This window comes from Oryx dammah, unplaced genomic scaffold (assembly GCF_014754425.2).
Source record: "Oryx dammah isolate SB20612 unplaced genomic scaffold, SCBI_Odam_1.1 HiC_scaffold_5, whole genome shotgun sequence".
NCBI classification, from domain to species: domain Eukaryota; kingdom Metazoa; phylum Chordata; class Mammalia; order Artiodactyla; family Bovidae; genus Oryx; species Oryx dammah.
In genome coordinates, this window is record NW_024070189.1 from 70,923,169 (window position 1) to 70,950,398 (window position 27,230).

The 27,230-nt window shown below is 53.8% G+C and overlaps 1 protein-coding gene across 1 annotated transcript; it reads right to left on the bottom strand.

The window, feature by feature from the left end:
* Positions 1-3,739: 3,739 nt before the first annotated feature.
* On the bottom strand, positions 3,740-21,166 carry RGS14 (regulator of G protein signaling 14). Its single transcript, XM_040240470.1, has 16 exons — positions 20,948-21,166; positions 13,293-13,314; positions 12,854-13,032; positions 12,422-12,514; positions 12,197-12,340; positions 11,670-11,813; positions 11,451-11,553; positions 11,032-11,144; positions 10,374-10,577; positions 8,584-8,660; positions 8,202-8,328; positions 8,044-8,125; positions 7,890-7,936; positions 7,701-7,815; positions 4,593-7,420; positions 3,740-3,905 (listed from the first exon to the last, which is right to left on the bottom strand). Exons 1-15 carry the CDS (start codon positions 20,990-20,992, stop codon positions 7,218-7,220), a joined length of 1,698 nt encoding a protein of 565 aa, XP_040096404.1. The 5' UTR covers positions 20,993-21,166; the 3' UTR covers positions 3,740-3,905; positions 4,593-7,217.
* Between the last annotated feature and the right edge of the window lie 6,064 nt (positions 21,167-27,230).

The window sequence follows — 27,230 nt, forward strand, 5'->3', positions numbered from 1 at the left end:
CACACGTGGATGCCTCATTTCTGTATCTGTGGTCAAGGCAGCCACTCTTACCAGCAGGCTGTCACCTGTCACCTCCTTCTGGGAACAGAGTGTTCCCTCCCTCCCGGGCCCTCTTGACTGGCTTCTCATAGAGAGCTGGATTTTGATCTGAGCTGCCTGGCACAGAGCAGGCAGAGCCCGGAGATGTTGTCCCATCTGAGCCCCACTTTCCAGAGTGGGGCCAAGACTGCATTAGACCCTTTGTGTCCAGGGCAGGGGTGGCTGGCCTGAGGATGCCGTGTCCTTGTTTGGGGGATTTGTGCCCCGTATAATGATTAATCCTGGTGGCCCAGTCACCAGTCACTCATTGACTGACAAGGCCAAAGTCTGTGGCCAAAAGAGCTGAGGCCGCTTTGGGCTTTTCTCAGAAATCGCTTCTTCCCCTGCAGCTCTGTTCGTTATGTGTCCCCAGCCCAATGCCCTTCCTGCTGGCCTCAGGAACAGGCCTGAATGGGAGGCTGTGAACTCACAGCTGGTGGTCCCAGCCTCTGGCTTCTGGCTTCCAGACCTGAAGCTCGGAGGTTGGCTTCAGATTTCGGGTCCTGGCCTCCACGTTCTGGATGTGGAACTTATCTCCAGGTTCTGGGATCCCCATTCTGGTTCTGGCCTCCAAGTGGGCTCTGGGATCTGAGTTCTGGTCTCTGGCTCCAGTTTTAAGCATCAGATGTCAAGCTCCGGGCTCTGGTTCTTGGCACTGGACTCCAGGTTCTGAGTCCTCATCTCCAATTTCAGATCCAAATGCCAGGTTCAGCTTTCCGCTCTTGGCTCCGTGTTCTGGGTCGGAGCTTCAGTTCCCAGATCCAGGCTTTGTGCTCCAGATCCCAAGTTCTAGTTCCACCTTCCAAGCATTAGGTTTGGGGTCTAGGTTCTGTGTTCCTCAGCGTCTCGGCAACGAGGCAGGAAGATGGTGGCCTCCTCCTCGGCTGGTGGAGTTACCTCGACCCATCCACCTTGGTTGGCTGCTTCCTCCTGGCAGCTGGCACTTTGGGCCAGCCTGGAGGTCGGACGCTCAGTGGGGCTTCTCCTTAGCTCTCTGTCCCTCTCTACACACAAGCCAGTTCTCTGGAGACACGAGCTGAGACGGTTACAGAGCACTCCTCACTTAGTCCCTGCAGGAGTCACTGGACACATACTCATGTCCGTGTCCCTTCTTCTTGGACCCTCAGGACCACGGTGGACATGAACGGCACCCCCTGCAGTTGTGCAGGGGTAGGGGCCTGTGCCCAGATCTGGCTGCATTTGATTCAGTGTAACCAACCATGTGTGTTCTTCCCTATCCGGGTCTTCGTTTCCCTGTGGAAGCTGAACTCCAGCCTTTAATCCCCCAGAAGTCTGAGTCACCTGACCACCAGGCCAGGCCCCCTGCTGGGTGTACCCTGCACTGCCCTTGGGGGTGGGGCGGCTATCCCCGGAGCACTAGCCAGCGGCCACGTCAGCACTTGCAGCCCAGCTCCAGGTGAGCAGCCAGAGCCTCTACCCTGCCCCCACCCTGGCTCAGAACCAAGGTCCCTGTTTCCATCCCATACTCCAAGGCTGTTCAGGCGAGTAGGGGACAAGAGACAGATTCTCTCTTAGAGGCTTGGAGCCCATGGGCCAGGGACCCTGCATATCCCTGAAGTCACACCTGCCCTCAGCCTGTGAAGGTTGTCGGATGGGGGTGGTGGAGGCTGCAGAGTGGTCCAACGTGTACTCTCTCCCTTCCTTCACCCTGGGCACTGGGTGAACAGGCCGACTGCCCCCGGGGCTGCCCTGCTAGTAGCATGAGGACAAACAGCTCTGCTGCGTTACCCACCCAGGAGTCTGTGCAATGGTTTTGAAACACAGTCCCAGGGATTGACCAATGGGTGCTACTTGCCCCCATCTCTGTAAATGAAGCTTGGCCAGGCTGAGATGGATGATGAGGGCTCAGGGCTGCCTCTAGGGGTGTGATGGGGAGGGGAGCATGAGGGGACTGTGGCAGAGGGACACACCCAGCTGGTTAAAATGGGCTGAGGGGGCAGAAGACCCCTGGGCTGAAGATCCTAAAAGAAGAATTTGGTACCACTTTTTAAGAAAGAGATGGCAGGCCAGCAGTGACAAAGAAGTGGTCTTGAGTGCTTCGTGATAGTATAATTATGTTTAATTGTGTTCTTTAAAAACAAATTAAAGGCGAAATTCTCCTTTGACTACTATTCCATCCTGGTCTTCTTCCCATCTCTTTGTGAGTTTGCTATGCATCCTTCCAGAACATTTCTCTCCTTTCTGTACACTTGTAAGTGCCTAGCGTGTTTGTGGTTTATATGAAGGTATTGTGCCATGTTCATTGCTCTGCTTTTTCATTTTTTTTAACCAAACAATAACATGTCTTGGAGAACTTTCTGTAGCAGGACAGGCTGTATCCAAGTCTTTATCTGCTGTGTGGTATTGGAGTGCCCATGTTGTGTAACCCCAATCCCACCCCATCCACTTTTCTCAGTTTTCAGGCAATAGACCATCCTGCAGGGATGGGCTCCTTTGTGTCCATAAGTGAGGGATTCTCTAGGGGTGTTGCTAGAGTCACATACTGCGTGTTTTTAAGTTTTAACAGAAATTCTCAAAATGCCCCCAAAAGTAGCCATATCAACGTGTCCTCTTCTGAGAGGGCCCAGGCTCCCCAACGGGGTCCTACAGTATCCAGGCCCTCCTTGGTGTCTGTCCCTGAATCAGACAGACTAAGTGCTGGTGACACCCCAGAGACAATTCCCTGTGTGATCCTTGGACTAGTCACTTGGCCTCCTGCAGCCCTGATGTCATCCACACCAGTCTGTTTTGTTGTGAGGACAAAATGAGACAAAGGATGGAGCAATGCTAACTTGGGGACCTTGGTAGATGTTAAGTCTTCCTCCTGCAGGGACTGACCTTTATGGAGGCTTTCCTGCCTGGCCCATGATCCCCTTTCTAATGGGATAATCTTGTTAGTCCCTAAGAGTAAGAGGCATCATCTCTGGGAGTGGGGATGGAAGTCTGTAGGAGAGTGGGCTTGGCTTGCAGGATATTCCAACTTTGGGAAGATATCCCATCTCTCACCTGGTGTCCCCACCTCTCTATCCCAGGGCACGTGGAAGAATGCCACAAGGGAGAAGCTCCAGTCCCTGGGAAGTATGAGCAAGGTTCTGCAGCTGATCAGGGAAGGGACAAAGCTTGCCTCCCGGCCTTCAGGTCTGGCCACAGAATGTGACCCTGGTGCTATGTGGTCCCCTGACCAGCACCCCCACTGCCCTGCTGCCCTGAATTCCTCTCTGGGACAAGATCTGTGGGCTGCGGTATTATCTGTCAGCCCACTAGGCCAAGCAGACACAGCAGTGACTAAGATGGACAAGATTCCTGCTGACATATATCATTCTGTCAGCAAAGTATAAATAAGTAAACAAGGTCATTACAGAGTGGGCTGAGTGCTGTGAGGGAAGAAAAATGGATAAAACGGTAGAGAACAAAGTTGGGAAGCACGTGGGACTTCTCTGGTGGTCTGGTGGTTAAGACTCTGTGCTCCCAATGCATGGGGCCCACGTTCAACCCCTGATCAGGGAACTAGATCCCACTTGCCACAACTAAGACCTGGTGCAGCCAAAAAGAAAACACACACACACACACACACACACATACACACACAGTTGGGAAGCACTTCATATAGACTTTCATAGTCTGTTCAGGCAGCTCTAACAAAAAAACCCAGCAACTGGGGGGCTTGTAAACCACAAACATTTATTTCTCACAGTTCTAGAGGTCGGAAGTCCAAGATCAGGGTGCAAATACGGTGGTTTTCTGGCGAGGACCTCTTCCAGGTCATAGACAGCCAGTTTCTGTGTCCTCGTATGGTGGAAGGGGTCAGGGAGCTCTCTGGGATTGCACTGTAAGGGCACGAGGGCACTAATCTCACTCACGAGGACTGCATTCTCATGACCTAATCACCTCCCAAAACCCCACCTCCACATACCATCACCTTGGGGACTGGGATTTCAACACATGAATTCGGGGAGACATAAATGTTTAGACCATAGCACAATGTGGTCAGGAAGCCTCTTCTGAGGTGTGTAAGCTGAGACCTACAGTAAAGAGGGACATCTATGGTTGTAAGTCTTAGAAATTCACTCAGAGTCACGAGCACACACATGAGCACTGGCTTGCCTAATGAGGAAGTCTAGGAGTGGATGGGTGAATTTAGGAGTTTAGATCCTTTTCGTTGAGAATCGCCATCTATCAGACTTGCTTTCTTGTGCTGGTTTCATTTGCACGCATGTTCTCTCCCTGAATGTCTTTTCTGCAAATCCCCCAAAGGACAGTAGAAAATGACCAGGATTGGGATTCTGATTGGGGTCAGAGGATCATTCCTGAACCATACTCAGTAGCCAAGCCTGGCTCATGAGACGACCCCAACAGCCAAACAAAATGGGCTGAGGGGGCAGAGGGCTAAAGGCCCCAAGAGGAAGGCCTTCACCCACCTTCTAGTTCAGTCACTCAGTCATATCCAACTCATGCACTGCAGCACGCTGGGCTTCCCTGTCCTTCACCATCTCCCAGAGTTTGCTCAAACTCACGTCCATTGAGTCTTTATGCCATCCAACCATCTTGTCCTCTGTCCTCTTCTCCTCCTGCCTTCAATCTTTCCCAGCATCAGGGTCTTTTCCAGTGAGTCAGCCCTTCACATCAGGTGGCCAAAGTATTGGAGGTTCAGCTTCAGCATCAGTCCTCCCAGTGAATATGCAGGGTTGATTTCCTTTAGGATGGACTGGTTTGATCTCCTTGCATCCAAGGGATTCTCAAGAGTCTTATCCAACAGTTCAAAAGCATCAATTCTTCAGCACTCAGACTTCTTTATGGTCCAACTTTCACATCCATATATGACTACTGGAAAGTGAAGAGGAACTGAAGAGCCTCTTGATGAAGGTGAAAGAGGAGAGTGAAAATACTGTCTTAAAACTCAACATTCAAAAAACTAAGATCATGGCATCCAACTTCTAGAGAAAGGCCAGCAAACTCCACTCATCTCTCCCAGGAATTTCAAGGGTAAAAAGTCAGTTACAAGATAGGGGGCAGGTACGGGGAGCCCCTGGCAGAGGGTAAAGAACTGGAGCGGGGAAGAGAGCTCAGCCTGTTCGAGGTAGTCAAGAGTGCGCCTCGCTCCTCCCGGTGCCTTTTCAAGGCTCCTTTGTCCCCTTGTTTCTCTATCACAGACACTGGGATTGAGTCTGTCTTCTCTGCCTGAAGGCTGGGGCTCTCCTTCCTGGGTTCTCCGATTCCAGATTATAGGAGGCTAAACAGACATGATGATTAAATATGATACCTGGCCCTAGACTGAATCCTATATTAGAGGGGAAAATGCTGTAAGAGACCTTATTAGTTCATCTTATAAACTGGAATACAGAATGTAGATTAGATAAAAGTATCTGTCAATTTCATGTTGATAACTACTGTGGTAAGTAAGAGAATATCCTTATTCTTCAGAAGTACACACTAGAGTTTTGGACATAACTTACCCTCAAAAGTGCTAAAAAAAAAACCACTCAGAGCAAATGTTAGAACAAACAGGTATATGGATGCTCCTTGTACTATTTTTATTTTTGTAACTTTTTACAAATTTGAAATTGCTTTAATAAAAAGTCAAAATCAGTATGCCAGTGGAAAAAGAGACATGATTCCCTTTATTTGCAGATGATATTGAATGTCTATAAAGCCCTAAGAGTATCTAGTTAAAAACAAAAACAAATAAAAACAACCCCACCCAGAATTAATAAGAGAACTTGGCTGTATACAGGATAAATATATAACAATCAATCTCAGATTATTCTCCATTATATATTATTATAAGGTTTGAATATAGTTCCCTGTGTTATACAGTAAATCTTTGTTGCTTATCTATCTTAAGTAGCTTGTACCTGTTAATCCCATTCTCATAATTTATCTCATAATCTGAAACAAAACAAAACGGAATCACTCTTGGTTTGTGTTCTCTTTATGGTAATTCAAGTTATATAGTCATGACTTCTCTTCTGTATGTTTGCTATACCTCAATTAAACTTAAAACAGAATCACTTTCCTGTACACCTGAAACTAATATATTATCAATCAACCATACTTCAATTAAAAAAGAGTGTGTTTCTCCCCAAAAGAATCACAGAATGTTAAAAGGGATCATTGCTTCTCCTCCTGCGTGGGCTCTGGGCTTCCCCGGCTGTCTGGAGACAGGGAAGACCAAAGAGCCAAAGCAGGTAGGGCCAGAACCTGCCCTTGCCACCACAGCTTCAGGGAATCCAAAGGAGCCCACTGCCATGTCTACAGAGACATGTTCAGTCTCCACTAGAAAGGAGCTGAGTGACCAGACACTGTACTCAGATTCAGAGACCTAGGAACAGCACAAGGACGCCAGCAGAGGCACAGCTCCCCCGAGGGCCTGCCCCTCCTTCCCCTTCCCCTCTCTCCCCTTCCTCCCTCCCCCACTTCCTCTGTCCCTCCCTCCCTCTCTCTGGCTGTCTGCCTCTCACACTCACACCCTACACTCCCCTGCAATCAGGAAGAGAGGCTCTGACAACAGGAAGTCAGGAGGTACATCCTGAGGCCCCCAAGAACTTCCTGGCACTGACCTTAGTGACAAGGCAATGCAATTTTGGGGTGGGGGCGGCACACAGTGTAGACTGGCACACAAGGAAGACACCTCATGGCAGAATAATAATAATTATTATAATAACAACATCATATGTCCAGGACAAACCCAGCTGTCCCAAGCCGACTGCACAGTCCAAGTCTCTGGGTAGAGGGGGGGCTGCCTGCCTGCACCCCCAGGCCTCACTCAGACCAACTACTGGAAGAAGGGCCAGCCCCTCCTCCTGCTCCCTGCTGAGGCCTGGCACGCAGTGGGGAGGCTGGCACTGCCAATGCCGCCCCTCTGCACTGGGCACATTTGCACTGGGGGCTAGGCCCACCTCCCCCTGGTGGCCTGGCAGCGAGGGATGGATGAGCAAGCCCATTAAGGGACCAAGTGGTGGCAGCTGTGGGGTGTCACTCCACTGAGTCTCCTCTCTACCCCTCCCACCTCTTCCTGCGGGCCTGCCCGTGGCGGGAAGGGGCCAGGGACACTCGTGGCACAGACAGGGCATGCAGAGCGGGCCCATGGCATGCTTGGCCCGCCAGGTGCCATGCAGCCAGCCTGGACTGTTGGGTTGCTGTCAGAGGGCAGAGTGGACAGTGGAGTCCGAGGCGCTCCCCTTGGGCTGGGCTGCTGATCCCACTTGTGGTGGAGGCTGCTGGGAGCTGGGTCCTTGGGCAGGCAGCTGCAGAAAGTCTGGAAGCACTAGGTCCTCTTTGCGCAGAAGGCCCCTCTGGTCATGGGCTCCACAGCTCTGCACTCGGTTCAGCAGCTCCACCAGGCCTGGGGGTGGTGGCAGAGTCAAGGAGCCCATGGGTGCAGACCTACTTATGCTGGCCCACCACAGACCCACTGTCCTTACTATGGCCACAGCCTCCCTAAACCCAGCACTAATGCTCCCTTCCTGCCCCCATCCTGGCCCTTCTGGTCCCTCAATCCCAGGGGTCACTGTTCCAACCCAGTGACATCCAGGCCCCTGCCTCAGCTCCAGGCTCTCTGAGGCCACCCTCCCTCAATGGTCCTCAACCATTCTGGTCCCTAGCCTCCACCATGCCCAACGTACCTTCAATGTCACAGGTCTGCCGCTTTCCAGTGATACTACTGGGCACTTGGGCCAGCGAGTTCAGGGACGATGGAGGGAGGTTGGTGGCCTTGTCCTGGATTCTAGGCGGTCCACCCTGTGAGAACGTGGGGTTGGAGCCATAACCAGGAGGGGAGACTGGTTATGGAGGGCACCCAACCCCTGGCTCACCTGGCTGTGGCAGGGGGGTATGTCGCCAGCCTCAGGGATCTTCACACCTGCAGCAGAGCGCCCCACAATTCCTGTTTGCCTCCTGCCTGGACCCCCTTTCCTCTTGGGCCAGAGGTATGCTGGGGGACCAAGCCATGGGGCCAACATTCCTTACCTGGGAGAGTGTCCAAAACCAATCTCTGGGAGGCCACCGAACTCACTAGTTTCTCCAGATCCAGCGGCTGCTTCTCGCCTGGCTGAAGGCACAGGTCAGTAGCCCGCGGGACAGGCAGCCCTCCCCGCTGCGCCCCGTCCCTCGGCCCCGCGGCTTACCAGGCGTAAAGCCACCTGCTGCGGGCTCAGGCCGTGCTTTGTGAGGATGGGCTGCAGCGCCTCCTGCAGCCGCTTGGTGGGCTTGGCCGAGATCCGCACCAGGCGCTCCAGCGCCGACACCTCGAGCCTGCGCGGGACCCTAGCGCTGCGGAAGGGCGGAGAGCCCGCCGCCCCTCTCCCCCAACCCACCAGGGACTGGCCCGAGAAGGGGTGGAGCCTGCACTGGGGCGGTGGGACCGATGGGAGGAGGTGGGGCCTTAGCGTAGGGGGCGGGGTTAGTACAGGGGCCGGACTTGGAAGGACAACAGCAGCCCGAACTGGGACCCTAGTGAGTGCTGGGACCCTCGGCTGAGGTGTGATTACTCGAGAGTGATTCACTTACTCGAGGGTGATTCTGTTCTCCAGCCGCACTTCCTGGTCTGCCAGCACGGTGCAGTCCTGATCCAGGACTAGGGCCTTCTGCAAACGCAGAAGGTCAGAGTCGCAAAATTCCTTCTCCTTCCCCCTACCCCCCGCCAGGTCATTCTCAAGTCCTTCCATGACCACTATGGAGGCTCCCTAAGGGTCAGAGGGAAGGGCTGATGGTCAGGTGAGCCATAGAGATGCGGACAGAGTAAGAGACCAGGCTGGATCAGAGCCTAGAGTGGCCCAGACCAGGGAGAAGGGTGGCAAGAATGCTGGAAAGACTTGGAAAAGGAGCAGAGTTATGGGAAACATGGAGGTGAGGTAAGCAGGATATAGTAATGGGGCTGCTTGGTTAAAAGGACCAGCTTAAGGGCTGGAAGAAACTACCTCTTCCTGAGCCAGGTGAGGATCTGCCCCCTGGACAGCTGCCCTTAGGCATGTGAAACTTAACCCGGCCAGCTGCACGCATTTCCTCCCTCACTACCCACCTTTGGTCAGCCACCCAGGCCTTGTCTTTAATTTTTTACACTTGTCCATTTCTCTCCATTCCCACCTACTAAGAACACTTCTTGTTTCCTCACTGCAAAAAATAAAGAAGAGCTCTTCCCTCCAAGACACCTGTGAAGCCAGAAGGATGTGAAGTATCTTACACAGTGCCTGACACACAGTAGGTACATAAAAGTAGTGGTAGTGATCACCACCCGGCGACCTGCACCAGCCAAGGGCTGGGAGGCAGCCTCTCCCAGGGAATAGGCCGGTGTTGTCTGCAGGGACAGGTGGAGTGTGGGTGGGGAAGTTATATTTAGCAGACATGAGAACCCATCTGGGTTGTGGAGGCTGCCTGGGTGGCCAAGACAATGGGCAGAGTTTCTCCCACTGTGACCCTCACACTCCTGTGCTCCAGGCCTCTGGATGTGCCCAGCACTTCTTAGACCCCCCTCTGCCTGAATGTCCTCCCCTCACAGCTCTGCCAGGCAAACTCTTCCTCATTAACCACCACCTGTTCCCTGAAGCCTCCTGGGAATCACCCAGAAATGCCTATCTTGCCCCAGAAACTCTCTGGAGGGTCAGCTCCTCCTCCCTGATCACATTCTGCCTGGCTCACCTCCCTTCTTTGGACCTGGAGGACCCTGGGTCCCTCTGCTCACTCACCTGGCAGGGCCTTAGGACTGTCTACTGGGTGAATGATATTCTCACAGTTCTCCCCGGGATATAGCATCCTTCCTTTAGGTTCCCCCTTATTGGATGGATTAGTTTAAATTTAAAGCTATGCTAGTTTGTACCTAAAGGAAAATTTTTCATAGGCTGGATGATGTTGGGCTTTCCTGGAGGGAGTGAGGGGTCTCCAAATGGCCATTTCAGGAATGGGCAGTCTGAAGTCTGGGGGTGACAGGGAAAAACCCAGCTCCAGCAGTGGAGTGTCTTCATATCACATTCATATCACAGTCTCTGGATATGAATGAAGCTGGAAACCAGGATGGGAATGGGATGGGGATAGGATTTTTGTGGGATAAGAGTAGATATCTGAATTTGAGTGAGGAATTGGTGCTGGATTGATTTGAAGTTGGGCATGGGGCTGAAGGTTGTAGTGAGGGCTGGAGTCAGGAAGGGGGTAGGAATGAGGGATGGGTTAAAGTTAGAGATGGAATTGGTGTTGGGGTCACGGCTGAGCAGAGACAGGAATGGTGCGGGGCAGGGGCGGGGGCGGGGGTTCGCCGTTCAGGATCAGGAAGCGCTTTAGAGTTGGAGACCAGGCCAGGTTCACACCTGCTCATTGCCCACCAGGTAGACCTTGATGTCAGGCAGAGAGAGGCCTCGTTTTTCACAGATGCCTGCCAGCATGTCACGGATGGTGAGGCCGGGTCGGGCCAGGGCCAAGGAGGCTGTGCCATCAGGCAAGTATACGCAGCAGTACTTCCCTGGTCGGCTTTCATTCTCACCTTCTGAGCTCCCAAGGCTCTTCCGGTGGCTCTGATCCAGAGCAGATGTCAAGGGAAGTGTACACATGCAAGGACACAAAGACAGGTACACAGGTAAGCTCACTGGGGCACACACAGGCACACATGTGCCCAAGGGCACACTTGCAGGCAGGCAGGATACATCCTCCCATGGGAATACATGTATACTCACCCAAGCCTATGGGCACCCCAGGGACCCGTCTACCCACCGACTGCTACACACACGCTCTATACACCTGGTTACCCAAATATGCACACACAGGCTGAAGAGTTCACCCATAATATGCATGGGGCCCAAAGCAGTGAGGACAGGAAGAAAGTGAGGAGGCTGAGTTATTGGCCATATGGATCAAGTAGGGGATGAAATGGGGCTGGTAGCCCCACTTCAATGAATGATGGTGGCCACTCAAAGGGGTAAGAGTCAGTGACCTGGGCCCACACGTCGTCTCCCCTAACAGTTGGCTTACCTCAGATTTGCTGCTGGCAAAGGAAAGGTAGCCCAGGTCCAGACTGGCGGAGGAGTTGAGCGATCCCTGGGACTCACGGCGCAAGGCTGAGTTGGCCGACCCGCCGGCTAGTTCTAGAGGAGAGGAAGACTGAGCAGGACAGGGCCCCTCTCCTCACCCCTCTGCTGAGGCCTTTCCGCACTCAAGCGGACTCTGCTGGAGCCCTTTGGGAGGCTTCGCTACTGACGGGGGCTTCCCAAACATCTGGGCTCTAGGAACCACCAGGGGAACGAGGCGGGGTGGAGGTGGGGGGGTCCACAGGGCCCTGGATTTCGATTTTCACTGACTTAGACTGCAAGATCAGTAGGAGGAAGGGGGTGTTCTCCAGAATTGCCCAGATTCCTGCCCTCGCTATCTCTGCGGCCCGCTTCTGCCCTCACCCTTGCGGAAGGACTTGCGGAGCGGGCGGCCCTCAGCAGGTGGCAGCTGCCCCACCTCCTCCACGCCCAGCGGCAGCGACTTCCCAGGCTTCAGCTTCGGCTTCTGCAAGACACACGGAAGGCAATGGCACTGGGCGGGGCGCCAGCCCGCAGGCCGACCGTGGGCGACCCCCGCAGATATGTACCGGGACACTGCCCCCCACAACCCCGCGTGCGCACCTTTCTCGTGGTGTCGGGGCTGCCGGGGCGCCAGGAGCCAGGTTCCCGCAGGGGGCGACCCTCGGCCTCCGCCAGGAGGCACTCGCGGTACAGAGGGGATTTGACGAAGCGCGCATAGCTGTCGAACTTCATCAAGTTGAAGATCTGCGGAGGCGGCGCCGGGCGGTGAGCTGAGGAGAGCGCTCAGGTAGCCGCCGAGAGCGCTCAGCGAGCCGCCAAGGTTCCAGACCCGGCCCTGGGGCTTGGGTTCATCCCCAACTTTGGGGGCGAGCCCCGAGCCCCTCCTTGCCCCAGGCGCCGCCTCCCAGCCCCTCCTTCACGGTAGACTCTCGTCGTCCCTCTGACCCGCGCCCTGCCCCTACCTTTAGCGGAGTCCCAGCATCCAGATTTGCTCTCTTCCCCACCCCACCCCCACCATCTCTGCTGCTCAGGCTCCGCCCCTGGATCTGGCCCCGCCTCTGCCCCGCCCAGCTCCCTTCAGAGGTGACGCCCTTTACCCCAGGCCCCGCCCCCTGGGGACAGTTCACCTGAAGCTGCTGGGCCCGGAACATGTCCGGTCGCGGCTCTGCCAGCACTTCCTCGCCGAGCCAGGCCTGCCGGTCGATGTTCACGGGGCTCAGCGCCTGGCTGGACAGGAACTCCTGGTAGATGTTACGGGCCTCCTGAGCTAACTGGGGCAGGGATGGAGAAGGTCAGGGGCATAGCTCAGGGCTTGGTCCCATCTCTCGCAGCCTCAGCTCCCCCTTCACCACCTGCTGGGTGTCGCTGGCCGGGATCTGCTGGAAGCGCTCGCAGGCCTTCCAGAAAGTCACATTCTCAGCACTGAACTCCTTCTTCAGGAACTCCTGGGGATGGGGAGAAGGAGGAGGCAGGTGGAGACCCAGAGACCTAGTCAGGGGATGTGGTCAAAGAGATTGGGATAGAAAGAGGGCCCAGAGGCTAAGCCAAACAGACAGATGGGATCAGATCCAGAGGCACATAGAGGAAAAAGAGGCAGAGAGAAGGAAACTCCCCATTTGGGAGAAGAGCAATGAGTGCCAAAGAAAGGCTGGATGAGGAAGCCGACAGAGGAGTCCAAATCTGGCCAGCCTGGAACTCCAGCCATGCCCTCTCCCCTGTCCCCCCGCCCTTCCCCCCATGGTGGCCACTGCCATCCACCTTCCCTATCCCACCCCAGGGCTTACAGTGAAGTAAGCTAGGCCCAGTGGGTCCTGTAGCAGCCGCTCGAAGGACAGGCCCCAGCTGGCCACAGGCTGCTCCTCGGTGGGGAAGGGGCTGCTGGGGCCACTGGGGAGGCTGTGGATGCTGAGGGAGCTGCCTCGGCCCTCGCCCTGGCCCGGGGGCCCAGTCGTGCTGCTCAGCTCTGCAGGGGGATGGACAAGTGCAGGTGAGCCTTTCGGCCTTCCCCAGCCCCTGGCCCAATCCCTGGGAGAACCTGAAGCTCTAGAAGTGCCCCTCCATCATTCTAATGCACACAAAAATTTGGGAACCACTGCTCTCTACTGTACTTTCCCTGGAAAGACAGCAAATGGCAGGGGTATCCCCACCCTTTCTCCACATACACCCCCCTCAACCCCCACCCCCAACTCCAGCCAGGCTTTCTCTCTACACTTTGACACTTACCTCCATCGGAGACAGCCAGAACCTACAAGAAACCCAAGGCAGAAAGTCAGAGTAGAGCCCCGGGGGGATTCTCAAGGGACAGTTTGAGGCCCAGCCCCTGGGACTAGAGCTGTGTTCTCATCTGCCTGGAGGGCCACACTGGGCATCCTCAGCTGGGTCACTGCTTGCTCATGGTTTTGTTCAGGCTGCCCTGGGCTCCCCTTCCATCATGTGCTAACCACCTTGTGTGCTAGGACTTATGCCAGGTACTTACCCTCCAGTCACTCCCGGTAGACCCCTAGCTCCCACTGGGTGAGCCTGGATGTTGAGCATGGTGGGTAGGAGCATAAAGTTTGAATCTTGTTTCTGTTACTTACTACCTGTGTGACTTTGGGCAAGTTACTTGTTTGTCTCCATCTGTAAGTGAGGAGGGAATGATAATAATAGTGACTTACTTCCTGTGCCTGCCGTGTGGGTCAAATCAGCTTAATATATTTCCAGCGTCTACAACAGGGACCAGCATGTGGCAATGATATATCGATGTTGGCTGTTTTCTTCGAGAAAGGAGAGATTACCTGTGTAACTGATAATCTCCTTATTGTAACTGTTTCTTCTTGGAAACACCCTACCTTGGGCAGGGCATGAGGTTCTATTTTATAGTAGAGAGCAGTGGTTCCCAAATTTTTGTGTGCATTAGAATGATGGAGGGGCACTTCTGGAGCTTCAGGTTCTCCCAGGAGGTGTTGGTGTGGATGATTACGAGCCTCACCGGGAGTAGCTACAGAGTTCAATCCCATCCTCTGTGCCCCCTCCCTCACTCCCCACCCTGGGTGCACAATTCTGACTTCTCTGGGAATCCCAACCATTAGTGAAACAGAAAAACCCTCCTTTCAAAATGACTCGTGCAGTGGTTTCCCTTGGTCTTCCTACCTTCCTAGCAGCTCCTCCAGCTTCCTCATTATCTATACATGCAAGGCGGCCTTTACCCTTCTCTGACTCTGTTCTGGGCCCTTTCTCCCTCCCACATCTCCCCAGCTTCAAACACACATATAGCCAACTTCCTGCTGACATCTCCACCCAAATGGCCCATAAGCCCTTCCAGCTCAGCCAGTCCCAGATCGAAGCCACTTCCTGCCGCCACCAGCGCAGGGCCAGGAGCCAGCTTCTCTGCGTCTGGTTTTCCTCCCATCACTGGGATTTGACTGATCCCTGGTTCCTCGGCCCTGCAGCATTTTCACCAGGTCCTGTTACAGGAGCTTTCACCACCTGTCCCTTCACTCTATCCCTACTGGAAACAGGTCTGCAGATGTCTTCTTCCCAGGAAGCCTCCCCCTGACCTCCTGGCTGGAAAATCCCTCTCTGTCCCCCACTTCTACCTGGGAGCACCTGGGTCACACATCTGTGGGCCAGAGCTGGCCTGCAAACAGGTAGCATGTTATTAATATCAGAATGGCTTTTTTTTTTAACTTACAAGGGGTTTCCCACATTGAAGAGTTAGGCATTTTACATGACACCTGGTTTCTGCCCCGGCTACCCTGAGCTTCTTCCCAGCATGGCAATCCTGGCTGTTCCTGAGCAACAACTGGTTCCTCTAGAAGGAGTTCACACTCTCCTCAGAGGACTCTGGGGCCAGTTTGATGGATTTCTGTTATTTACGGAAGCTGGTCCCAGACAAGCTGAGTTCCAATTTGTGCTTTGTGACCTTGGGCAGATACTTCACCCCTCTGTGCCTTGTATTCTCTGTACGTGCTAAGTCGCTCAGTCGTGTCCAACTCTGTGTGACCCCATGGACTGTAGCCCACCAGGCTCCTCTGTCCATGGGACTCTCCAGGCAAGAATGCTAAAGTGGGTTGTCATGCCCTCCTGTAGGGGATCTTCCAGACCCAGGGATTGAACCCTTGTGTCTTATATCTCCTGTGGGGCAGGTAGGTTCTTTACCACCAGTGCCACCAGACGGGTCAAATAATGGTCCTGACTTCAAAGGTTTGCTGTAATTAAAGAAATTAAATATACACAGAGAGAACTCAGAGCACCACCTGGCATGTGGTAAATATTCAAGGAACATAACTATTATTGTTGTTACACTATATTGGTATCTGACCCTGCTTCAGCTTTCAGCTTTGCCAAGCCCTGCTGGAGAGGGAAAAGCATAGGTACTGGGTCTGTTGGACCCGGATTCAAATCCTAGCCCTGTCCTCTTCTAGTTTTACCACCTTGGTCCCTCCCTGAGCCTGTCTCCAAGCTGGAGTGTGGGGACAAGACGTTGATGAGGAGGAAGGAAAGCTTGTGCAGAGGGAAGGGGGCATGGAACCAAGCCGTGCGCCCTCACCTGGCCGCCCCAGCCCTCGCCCAGCTGCCTCTGCGCTCTCCCATCTGACAGCTTCATCAGAATTCTCCCCTGGGGCTGCAGGACAAACTCCTGGGGGGTGTGAAGGGGACAAGCTGAAGCTCAAGATTCCTTCCAGCTGTTCTTTCCCTTTCCTGGCAGCTGCCCTCACGGGCGGGGCTTCCCAGGTGGCACCGCTGCTAAGTCACTTCAGTCGTATCCGACTCTGCGCGACCCCGTGGACTGCAGCCTACCAGGCTCCTCCGTCCATGGGATTTTCCAGGCAAGAGTACTGGAGTGGGGTGCCATTGCCTTCTCCTGTAACAGAGTCACGATGCCCAGCCGGTCTCCCTCCCGGGCTGGGCTTGCTGCCTCCTTCGGGGCTTGGAGTGCCCACTGCGGGGCGGGCAGGAGCCGGCATGTGAGGAGGCAGGATGCAGGTTGAGGGAGCTCACTGATCTAAAACGACGGAGGCTGCCTAAGCTCCCCTGCCCTCCCTGCTCTCAGTCTCCTCAGCTGGCTGCTCCGCGTTTTCTTTCTCTTTTTCGATCAACCGGATCTCTTCGTTGATGGCATCCAGCTGCTCCTGCAGCATCACAGTCAGACTCTCGGCATCAGCCTGCCGGCTGGGCGACAGCTGAGTGGCCGAGCTGAAGAGGGTGACCCTGTCGCCCTCGCCGTCAGACATGCCCTCGTCACTCTCGAACGCCTGGGCCACGTTGGCCAGCACGCTGGCTTGCTGCGCGCTCTCCCAGTCCTGCTCCTTCAGGGTCTGCACCTCGGACGGCTTGTCGCGCAGCGCTGCCAGCCGGCCTTTCTGGGCACTAGTGGTAAAGAAATCTCCTACCAGTGCAGGAGACCTAAGAGACATGAGTTCGATCCCTGGGTGGGGAAGATCCTCTGGAGGAGGGCATGGCAACCCACTCCAGTATTCTTGTCTGGAGAATCCCATAGACAGAGGAGCCTGGCAGGCTACAGTCCATAGGATAGCAAAGAGTCAGACCCAACTGAAACGAGCACAGACTCACGCCCTCGTGGACACCTGCCTGCCCCGAGTTCTTCCTCCCCAGGCTGCTCGGTGGCTGTTTCCAGCCTTGGTCACCAGGTCAGGTCTCCAGGAACCAGCCTGACTTTCCCCTCCTCGTCCACAGTGGCCATCTGGCCCTCCCTCCTCCCACACCAAACACCCACTGGCCTCTCTCTGGCCCACCCTCCAACCTGGACTCAGCCTCTCCCTTGCTCAGTGCTCTCCACTGCACTCTCCCCTGGTTGGAGGGGTGGGGTGGCAGGGTAGCAGGATGCTCATGGGCAAGCCAGGACCCCAGAGAAGGCAGAGGGACCTGGGCTGGCTTACACTTCTGTTTGTTTTGTTCTTTACATCTTGTTGGATGGATTGTGTCTTTAGATGGGGCTGGCTCCCAGGTCCTCTTCTGGTCCCACTCCATCTGGGAGGCAGAGCAGTTGCTGGGTTACAGCTGAAGCTCTGCCGGGGCCTGACTAATGAACCTCTTCAGCCTCCCCCATGGCCTCCCCCTCACCTCCACCCTCTGCTTTATCAGACTTTTATTTTCCCCACACCCCTTCACACTCCTGCTTCCTGCTTTGCTGTTTCCTCTGCCCGGTATCTGCTCCTGCTCCCGCCTGCAGTCTCTGCCTGCTGAGATTGGTTATCCCTAAACACCAGCTGCCCTGATCCCCTGTCCAGTGCATGCTGCCCGTTTATGTCTGGACCTCTCCCCTTCCTTCCTGTAGCTCCTGGAAGGCAGGCCTGTACTACAAGAGAGAATTGGCCTGAAATCCCCCCCATAAGGAGCACTAGCCCAAGTGCTCCCAAGCAGCCCACATAGCCCTCCTCTGCCCTTGCAGGAGGCACTGGCACCCCTCCATCGGGGATGCTGTGGCTCTGGACCCCCCATCTCTGTGCCCTACAGTTCTTCCTGGCCCTCTCTTGCCCCACTAGATGTTAACCCATAGAGCTGGGGCTGAGACAGGAGGTGGCAGGGAGTGGGGACGGAGCCCAATTCCAGATCCACCATTCCAGGGCAAGTCACTTCCCTTCTCTGGGCCTCAGTTTCCCCCTGGGTAGTCTGGCACTCAGCACTCGCATCCTCCAGGGTTGGCCAGGAAGGGATGTCGTGCAGCAAGGAGAGTGGCGGCTGCTGCTACTCAGGGCTCTGACCTGTCCAGGCTCCTGGGCCTGGGGAAGTTGTGCTGAGCCAGGCTGGCCTTGCCCCACCCTGGCCTGCCTGAGGAGAAGTGGTGAGTGAATGGGAGAAAAGGGGAAGAAGGGATGAGGAAGGGTGTGGTGGCCAGTGGTGCCCCTGACCAATGATGTGGGCTCAGTTTGCCATAGGTTTTTCCTTGGAAATGGGCGCTGGGGGGAGTCGCTGGTGCCTGAGAATACCCAGGTGAGAGTGGCCCAATGTTTCCTGTGCTCTCTCCGACAGCAACGGCACAGAGCCACGTTCTCCCTCCATCCTCACCCAGGGTGGTAGGTATTATGGCTTCTGTTTTACAGATGAAACCCAAAGAAACTACACAGCTAGGGAGCACCCGAGTTGAAATTAGGGCCCCAATGTGCCTGCCTCAGGAGCCTGAGGTCTCTCCTCCACAGAGTTTCCTCCCTGCATGCACAGGAGACATACCAGGGAGATGAGAGGCCCAGGGCCTCTCAGCCCCTGGGGTGTAGCTGGGCAAAGTTGATTGGGGTAAAGAGCTCAGGGGCTCCTGGATGAACTCTGCCCTATGGAGGGGGTCAGACTTCAAAAGGAAGGCTGATTTACTGAGCAAATTCTGAACTAGGCCCTCTATACCATCATCTCATTTCATCCTGGCTTGGGGTGACTAGGCCCCAAGATCTTCTCTGGGAAGACCCATGGCTGCCCAGCTCTGCAGCCTGAGTCAGCCCTGTGGAGCTGACCCCTAGCCCTGAGCTGGATTCCAAGGTGCAGTGGGCTCTGCCTGGCAGGTCTTCCCCAGCAGGGAGACTGGGTGCCCTGAGAGTGACAAGACTCAGTAACTCCAGGCTTTAGGCTCGCCAGCCCTCATGCCTTGTCCCTGTTTCCCCGAGCCTAGGCATTTCCCCAAGCTACTACCCGCTCTGGCTGGCACGTCCTTTCAGGACGCATTCCGCAGCAACAATGCATGAAGCGACTGGAAAAGTTGGTTCTCCCTCCCGGGTCCTCCTCAAGCTTTCTCTCTGCCTGACCCACGCTCTTACCCAAGCCTGCATTTTATCCCCACATTTGTGCTCGTGCCTTCTGTACTTTGCCAGATCAGGAGCTATTTGAAGGCAGGGGCTAGGGCAATGGGCCTGGGTCCTGATGCCTGGGACAGGGCCAACACTGAGCAGGCCCGAAGGAGGGGCTGTTGAATGAATGTGTGAGTGAACACGTGAAGCAGCAGCTGGGACTGTGTGAAGGCCTCTCTGGGAGGGGGCTGGGAGTCATCTCTAAGTGACAGGTTGCATTGCAACCGCCTGACAAGCTGAGTGGCAGAAAGACGAGGCTGACAATTGAAGCTGCCTCAGGAGGGAATGACAGGTGGGGGTGGCGGCAGGGGGAGATAGGGGCGGACCGAGCCAGGCAATTCTGGGAGGCGGAGGAGTCCTGGCATCGAGTCAGATAGGCCAGGTTCACAGGCAGGTCCCTCTACCTGCCAGCTGCTCTTAGCACGTCATGTCCTCCTCTGAACCTCCCTCAGGAAGTAACTCATGGAAGGAGGCTGACAGCTGGACCACATCTGTGGATATCTGAATCTGATGCCTGCCTATCCCTGTCCATCTCAGCTGAGCATGGCTGCAGAAGCCTGCCTGAGGGCCAGTGAGTAGCCACTCACTGATCTCTGACCCTCGGGATGCCAAGAGGTAGCACAGAGAGTCAGGATGGAGTTGGGGAAGGGCAGAGATAAACCAGAGTATGAAAGTTTCTGAGAGGAGCCAGGGTGTCCATGGGCTTAAAGAAGCTATGGGTTGACATGTGATGGGCAGAAGCTGGGTGTCTCAGTCCCCCGGCTGCCCTGCAATTCTGAGCACTGCTCAGACGCATCAAGTCAGCTACCTCTGGAGTGGGTATGGGAGTGTGCATGTTCCTCCTTCGTGTGGATGCCCTGGGAGGCGTGAGCCAAGCCCCTTGCCTCCAGGGAGTGTGAGGCCCCTTTGTGCTCAAACTTTCAAAGTTAGGTTGATGGTACATAGTGAGGTGGGGGACTGGACCAGCCTGGAGGGGTTTGCCTCTCTCCTGCCCAACAAAGTTATGCTGGAGGAAGAGGTGTGGAGACAGGTCTTGAGAATCAGTAGAAGGAGTAGGAGTGGGGAGTGGCTCAGCTTCTTGGTGAGGCAGGAGATCCTTGAAGAGGAGCTGAGGATGAGGGGAGGCATTGGGCTGACATTTAATGGAGACTCCCCAGTGGGTCAAGAACCTCAGATTCATTATTCCACTTAATCATCTCAAGTGGAGGAAACTGAGGGTCAGTCCCTAGTCAAGGACAACAGAGCTGAGATGAGATGAGAACCCAGGTCTCTGTGGACAGTACTAGGCTGGGTCTGGGTCAGAGACAAGGACACTGTCTGGACTTTTTGGAGTTTTTAGGAGGAGCTGGGTCTCTGCCAAGGGGGCTGGTGTCCAGGGGAAGAGACAAGAAGCCCAGCACAGCCTGTCCCATCTGCTGAATGAATAAAGAAGCCACCTCTCCAAGGGCATCTCTAACCTGGACGCCAAGCCACCAGAGGATTTAAGGGGTGGGGCAGCAGCAACAGCCAGGGCCATCCCAGGGCTCAGCTACCCCCACCCTTCCTAGCAGCCCAGGAATAGAACAGACAGGAGCTGCAGGGACCTAGCCTGATCCTGCTGACCCACCCCAGGCTGCCGAAGGGCTGCTAGCTGTGGCAGGAAGCCTCTGGAGCAGGTCTCGGTGGAGGGTGGTGACCCCATAGGAGCTGCCCCTCACCTGATCATGGGCATCAGGATACCAGGTGAGGGAGGGGGCTGAGGCTAAGTGAGGTATGGGGGTTCAGGGCCTCATGGGGGTATACAGGGGCCAAAGGGCATGCCAAGTCTGCCTGCGCCCCCAGGAAGCCGGCAGCCCCAGATGGTGCCTAAGTAGCAGGTGAGAGAGCAGTGGGGCCTGGGCCAGAAGCCTCTGGCTACTCTCCTGTGGTCTCATCCCCAAGGTGGCCCCAGGTCCCCATCAGAGCCATCTGGAAGGTCCTGAGAGGAGGGCACTAGGTTCCACCACCTGCTGCTGTTTGTCCACAACTTCTCTAGCCCAGTCCTGCCGGGTGTGCCTGTTGGGCTCCACCCTGGGTGTGCCTACCCCCTCCCCGTGGGCCTGCCCCGGAGCCCGCACTCACCATGCGTCCGTTGGGGACACCCAGGTGCTTGGGCTTCCCTGGCATGCCGCTGTTCTTCACGGGTCCCTGCCGCGGGGGACGCCCACCATGGGGACTGCGGGCAGCTCCGGTCAGAGCTTGCGCGATGATGGGCAGATGACAGAGAGAACCCAGGTCTGCTCCTGCGGGCCCTCACATCCTGAAACACCAGCTCACTACCTCTTTTCTCTGCCACAGGAAGTGTCTCTATAGAAACCGAACCACAGAAAGAAGCAAGGTCTAAGAGAGCGAATGTTTCTTCCTACACACACACACACACACACACGCAGGCGCGCTCACACATTCACGCGCACACACACATGCCGCCAACGCACCCTTGGCAGTGCCCCACGCAGGCACCAACACACAGCAGAGGCCTCTGTGTGCCCAGAGAGGAGCTCAGCCCAGTCTGGCCCATCTGGGGAGTTCCAAGGGCACGTCTGGGCACGCAGAAGTACATGTTCACACACCTGGGCACCTTTATACAAGCTGCAGGGGCTCCTGTGTACACCAGAACATATGTACTGTGATCTGAATGTCCATGTGCGTTCTTCACTTGGCACACTCCTATCCCACCTGCCGTGTGCCGGACGTGTGCACATTCAGTGACTTTCCCCCTGCACGTAGTTACCACCTCTGTCCTGAGACATCTCCAGGCTGTCCTTCCTGGGCCTGTTCCTGTGTGTGCAGAGAAACAGCTGCATTGCAGGCATAGTCATGCACACACAGACCCTCAGGTGTGTGGGGCAGAGACTCATCAGGAATAGCTGGGCGTTCAGTCATGTGAATGCACAGTCCCTTGGACGTGTGTGTGTGACAGTCACACAAGTGCACAGGCACCTGTGAATGCAGGCACCCCAGTGATAGACACATACAATCAGGTATGCACACACTCACCCACCTGGGCAGGGAACAGGTCAGGTCCCCAAAGACACCTGTGCATTCAAGTCACATGAGAGTCCCACCTTCATGTAGTATTGTCAACTGAAAAGGGCACCCTGCCTCCATGGCCTGGCCCAGTCCCAGATGAACTCAGGCCCTTCAGAGTCTTCAGTTGGCCTCTTTTTTATATGTGCATGTATCCAGAATGGGACTTGTATTTTACCTCAGTGTGGGCTTACTTGGGACTTTCCTGGTGGCTCATCAGTAAAGAATCTGCCTGCAATGCAGGAGACCGCCTGCAACACAGGAGATGGTTTTAATCCCGGGGTCAGAAAGGTCCCCTGGGGAAGGAAATGGCAACCCACTCCAGTTTACTAGCCTAGGAAATCCCATGGACACAGGAGTCTGGCAGGTTGCCGTCCATGGGGTTGCAAGAGTTGGACATAACTTAGTGACAAAACCACCATCACGGGTTTACTTGGGGCTTCCATGGTGGCTCATCGGGAAAGAATCTGCCTGCAATGCAGGAGATGTGGGTTCTATCCTTGGCTTGGGAAGATCCCCTGGAGGAGGGCATGGCAACTCACTCCAGTATTTTTGCCTGGAGAATCCCATTGACAGAGGAGCCTGGTGGGCTGCAGACCGTGGGGTTGCAGAGTGGGACACGACTGAAGCAGCTAAGCATGTACACACACATGGGCTTATTTAGAGCTCTCAGGTCACTTGCCACTCCAATTTGGGCCCCCCTTTCTACAGCGATAAGGTGACACCCCATCTTTCATATTATACCCTCTGCTCCATTGTCCCCTGCTAGGGCCATGACTCTTCACGACAAATGTATGTCCTCTTCTTTGGCACACAGCTGTACTTCAGTTTCCCAGGCTCCCTCACAGTCAGGTGTGGCCATGCACTCACTAGTTCCCATCAACTGAATGTGAGTGGAGTGAAGTGTGACAAGGCTTTTAAGTCCTTATGTGTCTTCCACATTCTTTCCTTTCTCTTTAACTGACTGTATACAGAAGATGATGAAGCCCTAGGGGCTTGTGGAACCACAAGAAGGAAGGGGCCTAGGTCTCCACATTGATATAAGAAAGCAAGCCACCAGTCAACCAGGAACACCAGCTTTGGACAGTTCAGAGAGAGAGAGAGAGAGACCAACTTCCTCGAGCTGTTATACACATGAGGTGTATTTGCTATAGTAGCTAGCATCATCCTAGTTAATACACCTCTTTGCCCAGTTCTAACTCACTTCTTTCTAGACGGCTTGCTCTAGAAAGGCCGCCAGGTTGTTGTGGCTCAGTCACTAAGTTGTGTCCAACTCTTTGCAACCCCATTGGACTGCAGCACGCCAGGCTTCCCTGTCCTTCACTAACTCCTGGAGTTTGTTCAATGCTCAATCTCATGTCTATTGAGCCGATGATGCTACCCAACCATCTCATCTTCTGTTGCCCCCTCTCTGCCTTCAGTAAGTCATACTTGGTGTGTGTATTGGAAGTTGCGTTTGGAGCATTGTCAATGGTGGACTAAAGGTCTGTGACAGGGTCAATATATCTGTGACAGGGTGTGGTAGGGTGTGTGATGTGAGTGGCGGCCACCTGCCTGTCCGCTGTGCCATGGATCTGGGCCTAGCTTCATAAGGCTTTAAAATTTACAAAGTCTTCCCCCAACATGACCGCCTTCAATCCTCACAACCTGCCTGTGAATGATGCTCATTGAATAATTTTGCAGTCAGGAAACTGAGATTCAGAAGTGAGTTGCTGGGCTTCCCTGGTGGTCTAGTGATTATGAATCCACCTGCCAATGCAGGGGGTGTGGGTTTGATCCCTGGTCCAGGAAGATCCCACATGTTAAGCAACTAAGCCCATGCCTCACAGTTACTGAGCCCACATACAGCCACCGCTGAAGCCCGAGTGCCCTAGAGCCTGAGTAACAAGGGAAGCCACTGAAATGAGAAGCCAATGGTTTGCAACAAAGCGGAGCCCCTGCTCAACACAACTAGAGAAAGCCCGCATGCGGCAAGGTTTCATGTCAAGTTAGAGCTCTGCTGAGCTGTGGATATGTGTGCTTGAGGCACTAGGAGCTGGCCCTGGGCCACCACTGGTCCAGATTCCAACAGCTCATCTTCTTCCCTGCAAAGACGTAAGCACCCATGTTCTGCCTGGAACCCTCATCTCCCCGCAAGCACACCCTGCCTTGCTGCTGCAGAGATGTGTCTTCCTATCACTCCATAATGGATGGCAATTTCGCCCCAGGGACCTCCAGCCAACCCTGGGACTTCCTATCTCTCAGCCCTTGTTTAGTTTTCTCCCCTCCATAATTGTGGTGATACTTCGATGTCACAAAACACAGTTCTCAACTTTTCTTTCCCTGTCTTCCCACAGGGGATTTGTTACTGATATCTAATTTCCCTGCAGACTTCCGCTCCCCTTTCCCTGTGGAAACCTCCCTGGCTCAGGCTCCCCCTCTCTTATCTGGTCATAACACCTCACACACCTCACCTCACCTGTAACCTTCCTCCAGTCTCTCTCGCTGTAGCCAAGGAAACCCCATGATTGGTCACCCCCATGCTTAAAACCATCCCATTGCCTTCTACTCCGTAGCTGGAATTAAAGGCTCTTTGAGTTCTGGCCTCAGCCATACTCTTCCCCTACCACTCCTCAGCCATTCCAAACTGTTTGTAATCCCTTTTGCTTTCAGGGATCTTTCCTGGTCTTTGCATTTCCTGTTCTCTTTGCTAAAGATGCCTTTCTGGTAAACTGACTCATTCGTCAGGGTGTCTTTCCAGATTCTAGACCAAACATCCATTCTTTTACCAATTACTTATTAATCACCTTCTGTGTGCCAAGCACTTTTTTAGGTGCTGGGGATTCAGTAGTGACGACAGCTGATAGAAACCCCAACCCTCATGGAAGTCTAAGAGTGTGCATGTGTCCTTGTTTGCATAGTTGCTCAGTCATGTCTGACTGTTTAAATAGATATGGATATTTCTTCGGGAGCATATACCTCTTGAAAGAGGACTTTTGTTGTTTGTATATACAGCTGATGTCGTTGTTGTTTAGTCGCTAAGTCATGTCTGACTTTTGTGCCACCACATGGACTGTTGCCCACCAGGCTCCTCTGTCCATGGGATTTTCCAGTCGAGAATACTGGAGTTGGTTGGCATTTCCTTCTCCAAGGGATCTTTCTGACCTAGGGATTGAGCCTGCCTCTCCTGCATTGGCAGGCGGATTCTTTACCACTGAGCCACCAGAGAAGCCCCATATAACTTTAAAAAGATGTCTTACTACTTAATCCTGAAGAAGTTCATTCATTCAGAAAGGCAACTTTTTGGGACTTCCCTGGTGGTCCTGATCTCAGTGAGGCAGCAGTGAGTGGTGGCATTAAGTGAGATCTAAATTCCCTACCCAGTAATTGAACCTGGGTAGCCTGGATGAGAACCAGAAATCTTAACTGCCAGACCAGCAAGGGCTAGAAGCTGTTTTTCTCTGGATCTTTGCCCCCAGTGAAAAATGCACTTAGCACAGAGGCAGAAACTGTAAATGCAGGTACAGAGTTTATTACTGGAGACATAGCACAACAACAAGTGGGAGAGCAAACAGGGAAATGCTTTGTTAAGATAGGAGCAAGGCAGAGATACACACTGGAGAGAAAGGGTGTGGGCGTCCCCATTAGTGAGGAACACAACAAACAGGCGGATAAGTCATTTATATAGGGCAGTTCTTCCAGGTCTTTGTCTTCCTTCAGGCCAATTATCTGGTTTCTTTTTTCACACCTGGCCTACCCTGGGATACTCCCCTGGGTGCACTTGCACCCTTCAGCCAAGATGGATCTCTAAGTAAGACTTCTGAGAGGAGCAAGACTCACTATGGCCTGGCGTTATCCCCTGATTTTTGACCCACGAGGAGCCTTTCTGCACAGGTGTAACATCTCCCTTATCCCAAAAGAGGGGGGAATGGAGATCCCTTAATCCTTTACTCAAACAGGGTTTTGTTCCTCTTTGTCCTTGCCATGACTGTTACCTTAGGTGTTTACAAGAGGAAAACATTGGTCATTTACCCTGTTTCTGCTGTTACTTCCACTTTGGAGGACAAACAGGAGGCTGGTTGTAAATGCCTTAACTTGAGTCCACCTATCTCTGGTCTCAAGAAGTGCTAACAATTGTTAGTATCCAGCCTGAAGCCCACTTCTTCATGCCCTATGAAATGCAAACAGGAAATCAGTTGTAAATGTCTAACCTGGAGTCCATCTATCTCCTACATTGGTCCAGTGGCTAAGACTCTGTCCTCCTAATGTAGGGGGCCAGGGTTCCATCCCTGGTCAGGGAACTAGGTCCCGCCAACTAAGAGTTCACAGTTCAGTTCAGACACTCAGTCGTGTCTGACTCTTTGCGACCCCATGAACCCCAGCACGCCAGGATTCCCTGTCCATCACCAGCTCCCGGAGTCCACCCAAACCCATATCCATTGAGTCAGTGATGCCATCCAACCATCTCATCCTCTGTTGTCCCCTTGTTCTCCTCCCCTCAATCTTTCCCAGCATCAGGGTCTTTTCAAATGAGTCAGCTGTTCACATCAGGTGGCCAAAGTATTGGAGCTTCAGCTTCAGCATCAGTCCTTCCATTGAATATTCAGGACTGATTTTCTTTAGGATGTACTGGTTGGATCTCTTTGCAGTCCAAGGGACTCTCAAGAGTCTTCTCCAACACCACAGTTCAAAAGCATCAGTTCTTTGGAGCTCAGCTTTCTTCACAGTCCAACTCTCACATCCATACGTGACCACTGGAAAAACCATAGCCTTGACTAGATGGACCTTTGTTGACAAAGTAAAGTCTCTGCTTTTCAATATGTCTAGGTTGGTCATAACTTTCCTTCCAAGGAGTAAGTGTCTTTTAATTTCATGGCTGCAATCACCATCTGCAGTGATTTTGGAGCCCAGAAAAATAAAGTCAGCTACTGTTTCCCCATCTATTTCCATGAAGTGATGGGACCGGATGCCACATGCTGCAACTAAAAAAAATTCCCACATGCTACCACTAAAGATCGAAGATCCTGTGTGCTGCAACTAAGACCTGGAGCAAGCAAACAGTTTTTTTTTTTGTTGTTGTTGTTGTTTTTTGAAGATGTGTTGTTGAAGCAAAGAACAGCAATTTGAAAGAGAGCGGAGCCAACTTATTAAAGGAGCAAGCAACCAACTATTCCATCTTGTGATCTATAACAGGGTTATTAATTCAAGTGTCAAAGAGGCCAGGCAGGTGCTGTAAACTAGTGGCCAGAATGGAGATGAGCTTTGAAAAATAAGGCATTTTTAGCAGGGCAGCCCCATGACCCAAGTGTGGTTGGGTCTTCCGATTTTTCCTGAGAAGCTGGAAATCTGGATTTTTAAT

Bases quoted from the DNA above. Each gene is read 5' to 3' on its own strand.
- RGS14 (XM_040240470.1), bottom strand. From the start codon at position 20,992: ATGCCAGGGAAGCCCAAGCACCTGGGTGTCCCCAACGGACGCATG. The intron at 13,033-13,292 runs GTAAGTGTCAAA...ATCCCCCTGCAG, and splicing joins TCTGGCTGTCTCCGATGGAG to AGCTGAGCAGCACGACTGGG. The intron at 12,341-12,421 runs GTGGTGAAGGGG...TCCCTGCCCCAG, and splicing joins CGGCCAGCGACACCCAGCAG to TTAGCTCAGGAGGCCCGTAA.